Here is a 14,834-nt window from a genome sequence, read left to right as displayed (position 1 = left end):
TTTGTGCTTTTACTCACTGCAGTTGTTTTAAACTCACAGTTTGTTTTAAAAAGTCACAATAGGCAGTTGCTCCTGGGTAACTATGCTGGATTTTTGTTTGATGGCTGAATTATGTTTTAATTCTTTGGAGCAGTGGAAATTATTAAACGACTTAAAAAGCAGTCACCTAATAACACTTTGTAAATGCTACAGCCAATGAAAAAGCTGCAGTGTGGAACAGCTTATATAGTTCCAGAGCATTTGTGTAAGTTAATACTCACAGTACCATTTGCAGATGGTCTTTAATTGGATTGTTTCCAGTTGTGGTTTTGAAGGACCTGTAGAGGAACTAAGTAAATGTTGGAGCACTACAGTGTCTTATATCCATGAAGAAAACTTTTTGTTTGGGCTGTGTGACAAGTAATTTGGTAAAAGGCATACTATAAGCATATCACTTTTCATTGTCACATTAATGTAACTGGGTTTTTTATGACTCTTCATTTTAATTAAATCTTCTTGCAGTGCATAGTCTAGTGCAGAGAAGAAAATATTCAAGTAGATGTAATCTTTTTTTCTTCTAGGAGTGAAGGATGCCTTACAATCCATTTATATGCAAATAGGCACAGGGCTTACTGGTTTTGCCATCAGCTAGTCCTAGGAGTAGTAAAATCTAATTAAAAGACTATTCATATTGAAATATCCATTGTTTTATCTTTATTTCCCCTCCTCCCCATTCCCTGTTACAAATTCCAGGTCCTTTCTTGCTGCAGTGCTATCAGGTTGGGAGCCAGCCTAGCACAGCCATGTTTCACAGTGAAGAAAATGGGTCAAAAGGCATGGATCCCTTGGTGCTTATTGATGCCATAGCAATCTGCATGGCCTATGAGGAGAAGGAGCTCTGCAAAATAGGAGAGGTGGCACTAGCAGTGATATTTGATGTTGCAAGCATCATCTTGGGTTCAAAAGAAAGGGTAAGATTTTTAAAAATGTGTTGAAATGATTAAGTTTCAACCAATGTAGTTTTGCTTCTAAAATTTTGGAGGCTTCTACTAAGCTGAGATAAGGAAACTGATCCATTTCTTTGTTTCCAGGCTTGTCAACTTCCCTTGTTTTCATACATTGTGGAACGTTTATGTGCTTGCTGTTACGAGCAGGCATGGTATGCTAAATTAGGAGGTGTTGTGTCCATTAAATTTCTTATGGAACGACTGCCACTGATTTGGGTCCTCCAGAACCAGCAGACTTTCCTGAAGGCACTTCTCTTCGTTATGATGGACCTAACTGGAGAGGTATGTAATGAATGAATTTTATCAAATAGCGTGGGGAAAATTTCTGGCCTTAAATTCACACAGATTGAACTCTTAGTAAGCTTGATTTTGCTGAACTTCAGAATGCATTTTACTTGCAAGAGTTAATAGTGAATTCTAGTCATTTTAACTCAAACCAAGATCTGAAGTTAGGAATGACGTCAGATTTTTCTACAGAACTTTGCTGAAGTTTTTGAAATTACACTTGCTGCTTTTAGAGTAGAAATGTACAGGCCACATGTAGATCACAAAAGAACACAGATTCACCATCACTTACCACAGAATCACTAAGCTTAGCTGGAAATCAAAATCACAGGATTCATCAAAATCAAATTTTAAGTTGATGGGTAATGCATGTATTTGTGATCTTTGTTCTGTACTTAGCTGATAAAAATGATCTCTGATGCCTCAGGTTTCCAATGGAGCAGTTGCTATGGCAAAGACCACATTAGAACAACTCCTGATCAGATGTGCAACTCCTTTAAAAGATGAAGAAAAAACAGAAGAAATCCTTGCAGCACAGGAGAAGTCTTTCCATCATGTCACACATGACCTCGTTCGAGAAGTGACCTCTCCAAACTCCACTGTGAGAAAACAAGCCATGCATTCCTTGCAGGTGCTTGCACAGGTCACTGGCAAAAGTGTCACAGTCATCATGGAGCCACATAAAGAGGTGAACACAAATATTTACTGAACTGAAGCTTAAAGTTGTTCTCCAGTTTGGATTTGCAGAAATGCTTTTCTTAGTACGTTTTTCCACACTAGTAAATTAAGTTGCTAGTGCTTTGATAACGTATGTTTGTCATCTGCTAAGTTTTGTTGTTCAAACATGCGCAATGGCTGGAGCCCTACAGAGATTCAGGCAGGCTCTGCCTGACTCTTAGCCAGTATTTATAGAGTCTTCAGATAGATTTACTTCCTTAAATTATGGGCTGCTTGTCCTGCCACCAATCAGACATAGGCTAGGCCACGTAGACACTACATTTTGACACTCAGATTTGTTATTTTCTAAATACGTGGCATTATTGCTATGCCTTTCCCTATCCCGAAAGAACCTGTAAAGTTCAAAGCTGATTGAAATAACTTTTGGCTAGATACTCCTTAAAGCTGATATTGTTTAGTCTTTTGGAAGATAATTGAATGCATGTAAGTTTTATGGGCTGTGACAGTGTTCCAGATTATACTGGGAACCTCCCTAATTGATATCTTGCTTTGCTAAAGCTGTTAAATGAGGAAAGTGAGAAGTTGGTGTAATGGAAAAAAGTTACACAAACTTTTCTGGTTTTCTGATGTTATAGGAGCTTAAAATATTCTTGTTTCTTGACTGTTTGAAATGCTTCAGTCTATGAATTTCTTTGTTGTTCATGATGTTGTGTGAAGGTATTAAATATCATAGGTCTGTTCACAGAGAATATGTATTAATTACAGCTACTACGCTGTTTTGCAAACTGACTGTGAATCAAAGTATTTCAGAGAATTACTTTTCCTCTTGCTTAATTATTTCTCAAGACACATCTGGAGCCACAATAGAAAATGGATAAAAACCTACAGCCGTGACTAATCATGTCTTCTTGGTGGCTGGGTCTGTGGGGTCATTTCAATAGCTGCTAATTCAGTAATCTAAATTACATCATGTAGGTTCTCCAGGACATGGTTCCTCCTAAAAAACATTTGCTTCGGCACCAACCTGCAAACGCCCAGATTGGCCTGATGGAGGGAAATACATTTTGCACAACCCTGCAGCCTAGATTGTTTACAATGGATCTGAATGTTGTGGAGCACAAGGTTTTCTACACGGAGGTACTTTCTTTTTGTGTTCTCATCTTCGAATGTAGACGCTTCTGTATGATAGCATTAGTACTTTCATTGTTAAAAATACATATCTTTGTGCATTTTAAACTTTAACTGAAATGTAAGAATTTCCCTTTTGAAACATCAAGTGAGGTCTGCTTTGCCTGCAGCCGTCAGTGCAGAAGATCCTCTGGTTTTGAGTTAAGACAAAAACAAAGTGCTATAGGTGAAAAGCTGTCTGTAAAGGTGGGAGTGAGTGGTGTTTCAAATGTGAGTAGCAATATTAAAATGATGGTTTATTTTTTTCCTAGTTACTGAATTTGTGTGAGGCTGAAGATGCTGCCCTAATGAAACTACCTTGCTACAAAAGTCTTCCATCACTTGTACCTCTTAGAATTGCAGCCTTAAGTAAGTAAAATCTCCTAAACAAGACTTGGTGCAGTTAAGTGTCCTTGTGAGCAATGGGCAGTCTGCTTACTGAGATCAGCAGAAAACCTGAGCACTGCAAAACTGATGACTACTCTCCTGAGGTTACAGTTTAATGGAGAGAATAATGGGAAAGTATTGCTGCCTTCTTAATGGCTAGAATTCAGTTTTCTGAAAGGAACCCAAAATATTTTAAGATTAATTATGTTACAAAACATAGGAAAACTATAGAACGTTAATAGAATTCTCATTCTTTTACTATTTTATGATACCTGTTGATTTTGGCAATGCACAGAGTGTTCTAGCTGTCTGCAATTTGAGGAAAAGAAACTATAAGAGAAGTGATGTAGAATTAGGGTTTATTTTCTCCTCTCCTTTGAAATTGAGTTAACAAAGAGAACAAATTTACTTTGATATTTGCAGATGCTCTAGCTGCCTGCAATTACTTGCCTCAGTCAAGAGAGAAGATCATTGCTGCACTTTTCAAGGCACTGAATTCAACAAATAATGAGCTGCAGGAGGCAGGAGAAGCGTGCATGAGAAAGGTGACTGTATTAAAACAACATTGCTTTTGAGGCCATTGTTCTCTCTGTTTTACTTCCTTGGTACAAGACTTCTTGGGGAAGTTCTCTACAGGAAATATTGTTGCTCTGTTCAGTTTTTGTTTGTGATGCTGATAAAAGTTTGTGTCAGATGTGTTTGTTTGGGATTTCAACTTGGCGATAAAGAATTAATCCAGGCTGCAATTAAGAATTATAAGCTCTTGGTTAAGAACCATGGTAAATCTTTCAGTCTTTCTGCCCAGTTTTTCCCTCTTTCTTTTAGTCTGGTCTTTGTAAATGAGTCTTCTTTTCTAAATAGCATCAGTCCTTTCTCAGCTGTTCTGCAAATGTGCAGGCTTGGCTTTCTTGTAAAAGCCTTTCCCATGTTCTGTCTGTGTTCCTAAAAGAAGTGGTGGAGACCCCAAAGCTGGTTTTGGAAAAGTAAAGCAGGACAGCAGAGTTAGACTCTGACTCACAGTGTGATGGTTACCTTAAAGAACAGGACCCTGGCTCCTGTTTGAGGTCAGAGTTAGTGTCCTTGCCTGACACTGCCCTGTCTGTCCTGTGGATGCTACATTATCATGTATTAAGGTTGCAAGGACAGGGAAAGGATATTCTTTCATCATGATTTGTTGTTCAATAGGCGTGCCTAATTCTGATTCAGCAAGATTTTAATTCCATTCTTCTAAATGAAAAAAAAAAAAGAGCTAATGAATTTACTTACAGCCCCTTTGTAATGCTGAGTAGATGGACTGACATGGAACAGAGACTATAACTGCAGTAATACTGGTGGTTTGCATTTGTTTGTGCCATTGACTGGCCAGAGGTTGTGTGTCTTTTCATGTCACTGTGATCATGAGAGGGAATGTACTTATTATTTATGGCTTGTTAACAACGAAGTTGGGTTGAGAGGTAGCAAATAAGGGGTTGTTCTGACCTATACATCTGGTTTGTCTGGTTGTTTTTTTCTGTGATAAAAACATGCCCACAGGATATTTGGTTATGACAGGAAATATTCTCTCTGACTGCTTGCAGCCAGGCTCTTTTGACCTTTTCTGTTGCTCTGGATGCATGCAGATTATAACATAGAAATTTCCTCTACTGCCTTCAGCCAGATTCACAGGGAGTTCTTAATATAGGGTCTAAGTAGTTTGTTCATAGCTGTGTATTTAATTTATAGCTGTAGCAGTTTTTCAGTCTGTCTGTAATTACAATCTCCTACTTGATTATTTTATGGAATGTCCTACTGTGTGTCAGAAATACCTCAGTGCTTCCCAAATCCATCTTGTCAGTGTGTGTATTTCCAGCACTAGATGTTGTTTGAACTATTGCATTCTGAAGGAACAAAATAAAAGAAGAAAAATCAAGTCAGCTGAATCTATTTTAAGAAAAATATTTGCACAAAAGTCACATTCCTCTCCACCTGTATCTTAATTTTGCACTCTCTTGCAGTTCTTGGAGGGAGCTACCATAGAAGTTGATCAAATTCATACCCACATGAGACCATTGCTGATGATGCTGGGAGATTATCGCAGTCTGACACTCAATGTTGTGAATCGTCTGACATCAGTCACTAGACTTTTCCCCAACTCTTTCAATGATAAATTCTGTGATCAGATGATGGTAAGCCCACCTGAGTTTCTATTTTAGCTCTTCTGGAGGAAATTTTCTTCTAGCTACTATTTTTGTTGGTGAAAAATCAAAGAAGTTCAGTAGTGACTCAATATATATGTTAGAAGTAAAAGATTTTTGTTTCACAATTAACGTCTTTAAACATTTTAAGTAATTTATAAAGGGCTTCTAAACAAAAAAAAAAAAGAATTTTTAGTGAAGACTTAACTAGTTATGCTAAGGTCTGGGCAAATTTATGTCTAAGCAAGGTGCCACCAGCACCTTTAACAATTTTACTTTCCAGTGCACTAAATCTGTTCTGCTGCTTTCTTGACTTATAAAATTTTGGGAGGTATTGCTCTGTTTATTTGCTGTGTTTAAACTGAATATGGGAATCCTTTATCCCCTTGGCATGAATGTTTAAATATTTAAATGCATGCACATCAAGCAAGTAATCAAGGAAGTGTAAGACTATCAGACTTAAGTTTTCTGTGTATATATATATATATATATGTACTCATTATCCCTGCTTTCTTGAATATGGAGAGGACTTCTAGCAACAGTGAACTTTTCAACTTGAGGGAGTGAAAATAACTGATAATTCTTTCCTTTGTTTCCTTCAAAGAATTATTTCTGCCTCTACATTGTCTCTTGTAGCATATGCTAAAATGGAACAGACTAATTACAAGAATAATATTAATTATCCTTTCTTTATAGCAACACCTGCGTAAATGGATGGAAGTTGTAGTTATTACACACAAAGGTGGACAAAGGAGCGATGGAAATGTAAGTTAATGAATGCTTTTATGTGAAAAGAGAAGAAATAAATAGTATTAATGTTTTGGAATGAAAGAACTCATTCAGTTGTAAATGCTGCCATAACTGATTACACATTAATGCTTTGTTACAAGCCAACAGACTTGTTGAATTGAATATAGAATATTGAATATCTGTTGGAAGTCTCAGTAAGAGGAGCTTCTTATCTGCTGACATTGGTTACTTTAAAGACTGTTCTAGGTTAGTGTGGGAACAGCTCAAATATTTGTATTTCTCTTCCCCCTCAGGGTTTTCTGCTTGGAAATCTATTCTTCACTGGAATGGCTGATGAGCTCAGCAACATAATCCCCCTCTTTTCATTAATATGTTTGATGTTCATAACATCATAGCCTGTTGAAAATTATACATAATTATATCATAATCCCAGTTAATTTAAAATTTAATTTATTAACACCAAGTTCAATATTTACTAGTTGGGATCACATTAAAATCACTCTCCCAGTGAAACTAGTGGCCTCAGTGTTGAAGCATGGGAAGCTGATCAGTTCTCTTAAAGATGAAGAACTGTGCTTTGTAATGTCAATATGTGCTCTTAGCAATACTGATGGGAATTCCTGCTTCAGTGCAGTTTCCTGTACATTACCAGAAGTCCCATAATTCTATTAATGTTTTACTAAATGCTTTTATTAAGTGTTCAGATTTATGATTGCACCTAAGAAAAAATGGAGGGAATTCTATTAATGTCTTGGTTTTTCAAATTAGAATGAAATTACATTGGCTTTTTATTTCCTCAAAACATGGAAATGGCTTAATGGCTTTTCATTTCTCTTTCCTGTCACTGCAAAGAGAGCTTTTAATCTGAATTTGGTCATTGCTTTGTATTAGACCTAGATGTTCTCTAATGAAGTAGAATAAGATTGGTTTCTTATGTTTTAACTAAAACACTCTGCATTCTTCAGTTAACCTTATTCATGTCAGAGTCGTTCTAAGGCCTTCATCTATTTTTGGGATTCACTTTTCCTCAAATGTGATGATTACAGATATCTCACAGATCTCTTCATAGCAATAATGTTTTAAACCACAATGTGGCACCTCCAGACCACTTTTTATTTGTCACTAAGTTATGTTTAGTTGGGAATTCGCCTGCTTTTAATGTTTTCTTGTTGATGTTTTCTATGTAATTATGTTTAGAGATATATGCTGAGTGGGAGGTGTACACCAGACACTTGAGGAAGAATCTACCGTCACATCTTGAGGGAGAAGTCTGGAAACATTTCAAGTAGAATTGTGTCAGTGCAAAGCTGATTGAATATTACTTTTCCACTTCCTAGTTGTTGCTCCAAAGTTTCCTTAAAAATAAAATCTCTAGGAAACTGCAGGAGACACAGTTTGGTCTTTGTACAATTGCTGTGGCAGGCTGTGTTCTTGTGTCTGTATGTACATTGTGCTGTTGAAAAACCGTCTTTTACGTGTAGAAAAACAGAGCTGGTGAAAGTGGTGGTCAGTTATTGTAGCTGGCATTTCACTTTCTCTCCTTTCTTCATGATCCTACTGAGATTCCAGTATCTGAGACATTCATTAAAAGCGGTGCTGGGGGGTAGTTGGATCATCCAGACTGTGTGGTTAAGTAGAGGAGGTGATGAACACTCAGTGGAGAACAGAATTGACCAGGGAAGTCTGGTGTTCCCTGCCTGAACTGGTGCAGTTCCAAGCATTTCATCCTTTTCCAAACAGCACGGGATGAAGGTGCCATTTGAGGATGGTGTCAGACACTTCTCCAGTATAGTGCAGATAGTGGCTAGTCAGCAAGGCCTCTTGAAGAATAGTTACAAGGTCTGTGGAGTGAGTTTTCATATGTAAATGGTAACTACAGACAAACTGAAAGTTTAGTTAGAAATGGTGCATAATGATGACTATTGTAAAGATCCACACTGATGCCAGAATAAGTAAGCCTTGTTCACCTAAATAATTTATGACAGTCTTGCTGTGATCCTGAGCTGTGATCTGGCTATTTAGAAAAATGAACAAATTAAAACATAATATATTAAGTAGTGATTAAAATCTAGTGTGTCCAGGGAATAAAGTATTTGATTTAAATCTTTCTTCCTCTCTTCCCTGCCTCTCCAAGGAAAGACATGGGATTTCAGGTCATGTCTGGTAATTGAAAGAATAAGTTTTGAGTAGAGGGTTGTCTGCAGCTGTCCCTGCTGTGAGAGGGTGGAAATTTCCATGGTGGAGATTCTGCATTACAGCCTAGGAGGACTTTATAGCTCTAGAGGACTTTATCACTTGGTAGCTCAAGTACTTGAAGGTGGTTTCATAATAGATGCTGGCCAAATTTGTCTTCAAAGATGCTAAAATGTTTTTTCCCCTGATTTAATCATCTTTATTATCTTTTTGTTCAGTATAAATACTTGAGAAGCTATGTCTGATCAATGTAAGAGTAGAAAAAAGGATGCTTTTTGTCCTAGATCTTTGGGGGACAGTTTGGAGCATGTGAGAAGTTGATTGTCTCCATTCCTTTCATTTGAGATGAGGAAGTGACTGAGCTGAAGTTAGGCTGCAGCCTGAAGAATAGCATGTGCTGATTTGTACATTTATTTGATATTTTTGTGGGCTTTTTCCTTTCATGCTGTGACTTCTGTTTTGGTTCAGCCTGCCACGGAAGGGGTAGAGGTGAGAAACTCAGTGGAGGCACCAGGAACTCTTTTTGTTGTCATGGTTTCTTTTGTTGCTGTTGTTTTCTTCGGTTTTATTTTTCCTTTTAATTTGTAGTTTGTTAGTTTTATTGTTGCGTTTTGGGCACAGTGCATTGTGCCTTTGAGTGCAGAGCTGTGAATTGTCTTCTGTTTGTCTGTGGCAGAGCTGTTTTGATCACGTTGCTGTTAAGGATGTTGAGCATGTTTGTACTAGGAAGAGCAGGATTTTTAGTTTCTGTGAAGGCATAAGTGATTTCAAAAGGTTTTTATGTATTCTCAGCTCTGCACTTCAGTCCATGAGAGGAGTCTTGTGGGATCTGACTGGGCAGATCAGGTTAAAGGAGTGGAGCCTAATGCTTTGTGTTTAAATTCAGTTGAGAAAATGCAATGCACTTGATAAAATAATTTTGGAAACTGCACACTGGAACTTGGTTTTGGAGAGATGGTGGATTTGCTGTTTTGTTTTTTCCTTTCCCTTTTCTGTACTGAAGGAAATCTACACTCTAGCTAGCTGACATACAGTCTCTAAAATACACAATGAAAAAAAAAATTGCAAAATTATTTTGGACTCCTGGAGAATTTAATGTCTAGTGAGAAAACAGAGCTGAATTTATAGTAACCAGCTGTTTGGGAGATAAGCTGAACAGTGCTGTGAGAAAGCTGAGTATCTCTTTCTTCATGTCTAATCTGGGGGTGTATAGGAGAAATGGTTTAGGGGGGGAGGTCTGGCTGTTTAAAGCATGACCCACTTGGTGTAGAGCAGTGAGCACTCTGTAACTCCCCCATCAGCAGTATCATTACAGTGTTTAGCTCTTACCTGTAAAACACCACTCTACTGGCAAGGAAAATAAAATTTAAACCATGATATTACCAGAGGGGGAAGGGTAGACTTCCACTAGTGCAATTTTTTCATGCATTATGGTAAGCAGATGCTGCGTCTATGTTAACCCTTTGCATTTGGCTGCTGGCTATGCTAATACAGGGGGAAAAAAGAAAATAAGATGTATGATATTGTTTTTATACATTTTAGCCAGTAATATTTATTTAATTGTGTTTCTTTTTACCTGTAGGAAATGAAGATTTGTTCAGCAATTATAAATTTATTCCATCTGATCCCAGCTGCCCCACAGACTCTGGTTAAACCTCTCCTGGAGGTTGTTATGAAAACAGAACGAGCAATGTTAATTGAGGTAAAAGTGGAAGTTAGCATTGCTGAAATTTTTGCTTTATAGTCTTCTTAAAAATTAGTATATGATAACTATAATATTTTAAATATGGTGTGAGAATATTTGATATAATAAATATGCTCTTCAAGCCTTTAGGAGGTCTTACACCCTTAGAAGTGAAGTTTAGAAAGTGTCAATAAATTCTCATACGCATGTTCTGAACATTTTGTATCTGCATAAATGCCAAGTCAAATGCATTTTTCTGAGTGGTAGTAAATTAGTAGGAAATACTCTATACTCTGCATTTTTAATTTAAGGTTTATGAATTTTTCAGGCTGGCAGTCCATTCAGGGAACCACTGATAAAGTTTTTGACACGTCATCCATCCCAGACTGTGGAGCTGTTCATGATGGAAGCCACTTTAAATGATCCACAGTGGAGCAGAATGTTTATGGTAAGCTGTGTGGGGAGAGGAGCAGGAAAAACACCTCAACTTGACAGATCTGATGAACAAAAAGGTTTCATCTTTTCCATCTTTTTTTTTCCTGTATGACCTTGTAGTCCTTTATCATGGTCTTAATCTTGACTGCAGGGTTCCTGTTCCTGGTTTTGTATTTGTTTGTCCTGAAGGGTTGATTTTATACCTTTCCAGATCATGTAAGCCTGTTACTGAAGTGTAGATGTTATTTTTATATACATGAAATACAACCTCTGCAACTTCAGTGTGGACTATAAAAGCTGCAGGATGATATAGTCGCCCAGTATTTTGGCTTTTAAAGGTTATTAAAATTATTTCTTCCCCTTTTGCAGAGTTTCTTGAAACATAAAGATGCCAAACCTCTGCGGGATGTACTGGCAGCTAATCCCAACCGATTTATCACCCTGCTGCTGCCTGTGGGCGCCCAGGCGGCCGTGAGACCCGGCTCCCCCAGCACCACCACCATGCGTCTGGACCTGCAGTTCCAGGCTATCAAGGTTTTCATTTATCCTTGTTTGTCTCTGCACTGGAGAGCTGAAACCTCTTCAGCTACAAACCTCTTACATCCAGACTTTCAGTGTGTGCGTGTGTGTGTTACAGCTCATAGAAAACCTCTTGTAAAAATGTGGAGTGTTTGTAGTCAGAGCTGCTCTGAGAAGGGAAAAGAGACTCGAATTAACTGTGCTTTTTTTGCCCAGTAGGATACAAGGGAAAAGCATGACAGCAGAAAAAGAAATTTATTTTTCTTAATCTAAACTATTTTGTGTTTCACTCTTTTGTTTTGCTGTTGAATATTTTAGAACCCTTAATTGACCTTAAGCAATTGCTTGTATATCATTGTTTCTCCTGACAGATCTCTTGTGTGTTGACTGCGCATTTGTCTTGTTTTGCTTTGGACAGATCATAAGTATTATTGTTAAGAATGATGAATGTTGGTTAGCAAATCAGCACTCCTTGGTGAATCAGCTGAAACGTGTATGGGTGAGTGAAGCTTTTCAGGAGAGACATAGGAAGGAGAATATGGCTGCAACAAACTGGAAAGAGCCCAAGCTGTTGGCCTATTGCTTATTGAATTACTGCAAGTACGTAAAAATCTTTATTTCCTAGACCCTGCATGTTTTTTTTTAATTTTAGTTTTGAAAATGCTGTAAAGGTATATGGGGCTACTAAAAATGGTTTGCAGTTATTGAAGAGAAAGTGTAATATATTTCATGATATTGTCATTAGCTCTAAAACCATGCCTGTGGGACTGGCTGCTCTTCTCTGCTCCTTTAAAAGAGTATTTTCATCAGCATAGCAGTTTGTGTGTTTTTTTCATAGAAGCTTTGTATTTTATGTGTTTTCACAGAAGGAATTATGGTGATATAGAGTTACTCTTCCAGTTGCTTCGAGCTTTTACGGGTCGGTTTCTCTGCAATATGACTTTCTTAAAGGAATATATGGAAGAAGAGATCCCCAAAAACTACAGTATTCCCCAAAAACGGGCTTTGTTCTTCCGATTTGTAGACTTGAATGACCCAAACTTTGGAGATGAGCTCAAAGCCAAGGTAACTAAAGCAATTATATCAAAGAAGCCTGGTATTTAGGTTTAATTTTCTTCTGGGGAACTAGGGCAACAAAACTCCCTTACTTAAATGTCAACGAGTTTGATAATTGGCAGAGTCATTTAGGTGAAAATATCATACCTGAAGAAGAGCGATAATAAACAGAGACAGCAATTCATCTTGTGTTCAATGCTGACTGCTTTAGTTTATACTTTCTAAGAATCTATGCCCTTGGAAGGAAGAAAGAGGGGAAAAAATCAGTGTGTATCTTTTTCTTGAGGTTGTATTTATAGCTTCTTTTTGTAACTCAGTGAGTGTGTCCAGCAGCCAGGTTTGCACGTGGGAGTACTTGAATGTTGGCTGCCATTAGAAGAACATAATAGTACAGTAAAACTTGCTTTGTTTATATTCTGTAGGTGCTGCAACATATCCTGAATCCTGCTTTCTTGTACAGTTTTGAAAAAGGAGAAGGTGAACAGCTGTTAGGTCCCCCAAACCCAGAAGGAGATAATCCAGAAAGCATCACTAGTGTTTTTATAACAAAGGTAACAATCTTTGTTTACATTGAAGTATGTGAAAATTAAAACGAAAAGTTGTTTCCTCTCATTTGACTTTTCATCCTGATTTGAATTAGTTGGTCTGTTCTGAATATTATGGTTTGTTATGTCAAATTGCTTTGTAATGTTAAATGTGAGTTCCATCAGTCATCAGTGGGAAGGGACTACAATTTTCACTTTATGCTGTTTTCAGAAATGGAATGTGTCTTTAGAAATGGGCCTTCTCTAATCCCAGATTTTTTTCTAAGGAAAGCTTTCAACCCAGCATCAGTGTCTTTCTAATTCACTGCTATTTTGTGGAACCAGTCAGCAGTTATAAAATAAATGTTGTTGAAGATGAGAGTTGGGTTTATTTATTTATTTATTTCTATAGATTAGCAGTTTGGGAGTTCCCAGCTGTGCTCATTATTTAAAAATTCACACTTCAGGAGGTTGTTTTGTGAGTACTAAACTGAGTCAAGAAAGTAATTACAAGTTCTTAGTCTTCTTAAAAACCACTCAAAAGGCAAAAAGTTGAGACTTTACCTTTGTAATAGTAAAAGTTGGTTTTTTTGGGTCAGCTTCATTCTCTCCTCTTTGATCATGCCTGAAACTAGGTACTTGATCCAGAAAAGCAGGCTGATATGCTGGATTCTCTGAGGATCTATCTGCTGCAGTTTGCCACACTGCTGGTGGAGCATGCCCCCCATCACATCCACGACAACAACAAGAACAGGAACAGCAAACTGCGGCGCCTGATGACCTTTGCCTGGCCTTGCCTCCTGTCCAAGGCCTGTGTGGACCCAGCCTGCAAGTACAGTGGCCACTTGCTCTTGGCACACATCATCGCCAAGTTCGCCATTCACAAGAAGATTGTTCTGCAGGTATGGACCATGGGCTTGTGTTAAGTTCCATTTAAGATTCAGAGTAGAAGCTGTATGGTGGTTTTGAATGTTGAGTATAATTCAAACACCACAAACAAATGCAGAAGCAGTAAGCCAAATACAGATTTACTTGGGATAGGAGAGTATTGAAAGTGTGAAGACAAATGAAAGCAGGAAGGGTAAATGAGAAGTAGAACTTTTGGTTGAATTAGAAAAATTGAGACTGTTTCTTCATTTAAGAGATAGACACTTCAATTGAGACACAGTGTAGGGAGCAAGGGAAAACTTCAAATTGGACAGTGGAGAGGGAGAAAGAAAAGGGAATGTAAAGGAAACAGAAGTGCTCTATGCTTGTGCTGCTGATGTATCGTGATATTTTTAACAAATTATGGGCCTTTAGAGAAAAATTGAGGTTTTTAGAGAACACGTGTTGTTTCCCTTTCTTTATAAATGCTTTGTTTTTGTAAATACATACAGCATTAATGTTGACGAGAAACTCTGCTGTTCAGGTTTTTCACAGCCTTCTCAAAGCTCATGCAATGGAGGCCAGGGCTATTGTCAGGCAGGCCATGGCTATCCTGACTCCAGCTGTCCCGGCTCGAATGGAGGATGGACACCAGATGCTCACTCACTGGACACGAAAAATCATTGTGGAAGAGGGCCATACAGTGCCCCAACTAGTACATATTTTGCACTTGATAGTACAACATTTCAAGGTATTTGTACTGTTGTTCTGGTACTCACTGTATCTCCTGTATCAAGGAAGTAAACAGTTTGATTAGAAAAACAGCATAATCTGATTTATATGGTTTAGCTTCAAAATGCATAATTTGTCTGTAAATATACTTATCTATAACTGAATATAACTGTTTAATAGCAAGTAATTTATTAAGCTCCATGATGATTGAAGTTAGAACTCCAAATGTCAGGTTAGAGTCTACAAGATGAATTCGTTGCACATGCATTGGCACTGTTCTTTAACAGGCCTGTGGAGTTTCTGTAAGAGTTCTTTAAAAAAAGTGAAGAACCATAGTCTTTGTTATCCTTCAGTAATTCTTGTTTGTTTGGTTTTATATTTTCTGTGGGATTAACTA

At 37.6% G+C, this 14,834-nt stretch overlaps 1 protein-coding gene across 2 annotated transcripts in view; it reads left to right on the top strand.

The window, feature by feature from the left end:
* Positions 1 to 14,834, top strand: part of TRRAP (transformation/transcription domain associated protein) — a 76,625-nt gene that overhangs the window by 20,915 nt on the left and 40,876 nt on the right. For both annotated transcript variants that reach the window (XM_083872754.1, XM_083872753.1), the window contains exons 24-39: positions 733 to 950; positions 1,071 to 1,268; positions 1,699 to 1,959; positions 2,925 to 3,086; positions 3,389 to 3,485; positions 3,927 to 4,048; positions 5,498 to 5,668; positions 6,374 to 6,442; positions 10,203 to 10,322; positions 10,633 to 10,752; positions 11,109 to 11,273; positions 11,677 to 11,858; positions 12,125 to 12,323; positions 12,737 to 12,865; positions 13,474 to 13,740; positions 14,250 to 14,456. In XM_083872754.1, the coding sequence (XP_083728880.1) occupies positions 733 to 950; positions 1,071 to 1,268; positions 1,699 to 1,959; positions 2,925 to 3,086; positions 3,389 to 3,485; positions 3,927 to 4,048; positions 5,498 to 5,668; positions 6,374 to 6,442; positions 10,203 to 10,322; positions 10,633 to 10,752; positions 11,109 to 11,273; positions 11,677 to 11,858; positions 12,125 to 12,323; positions 12,737 to 12,865; positions 13,474 to 13,740; positions 14,250 to 14,456 (2,687 nt within the window). The remainder of the gene's footprint in view (positions 1 to 732; positions 951 to 1,070; positions 1,269 to 1,698; positions 1,960 to 2,924; positions 3,087 to 3,388; positions 3,486 to 3,926; positions 4,049 to 5,497; positions 5,669 to 6,373; positions 6,443 to 10,202; positions 10,323 to 10,632; positions 10,753 to 11,108; positions 11,274 to 11,676; positions 11,859 to 12,124; positions 12,324 to 12,736; positions 12,866 to 13,473; positions 13,741 to 14,249; positions 14,457 to 14,834) is intronic.

The sequence above is a fragment of the Zosterops lateralis genome, assembly GCF_965231275.1.
Source record: "Zosterops lateralis genome assembly, chromosome: 15".
Classification (NCBI taxonomy): Eukaryota; Metazoa; Chordata; class Aves; order Passeriformes; family Zosteropidae; genus Zosterops; species Zosterops lateralis.
Note: the sequence above shows the minus strand (reverse complement) of the source record. Positions and strands in the feature narration are given on the sequence as shown.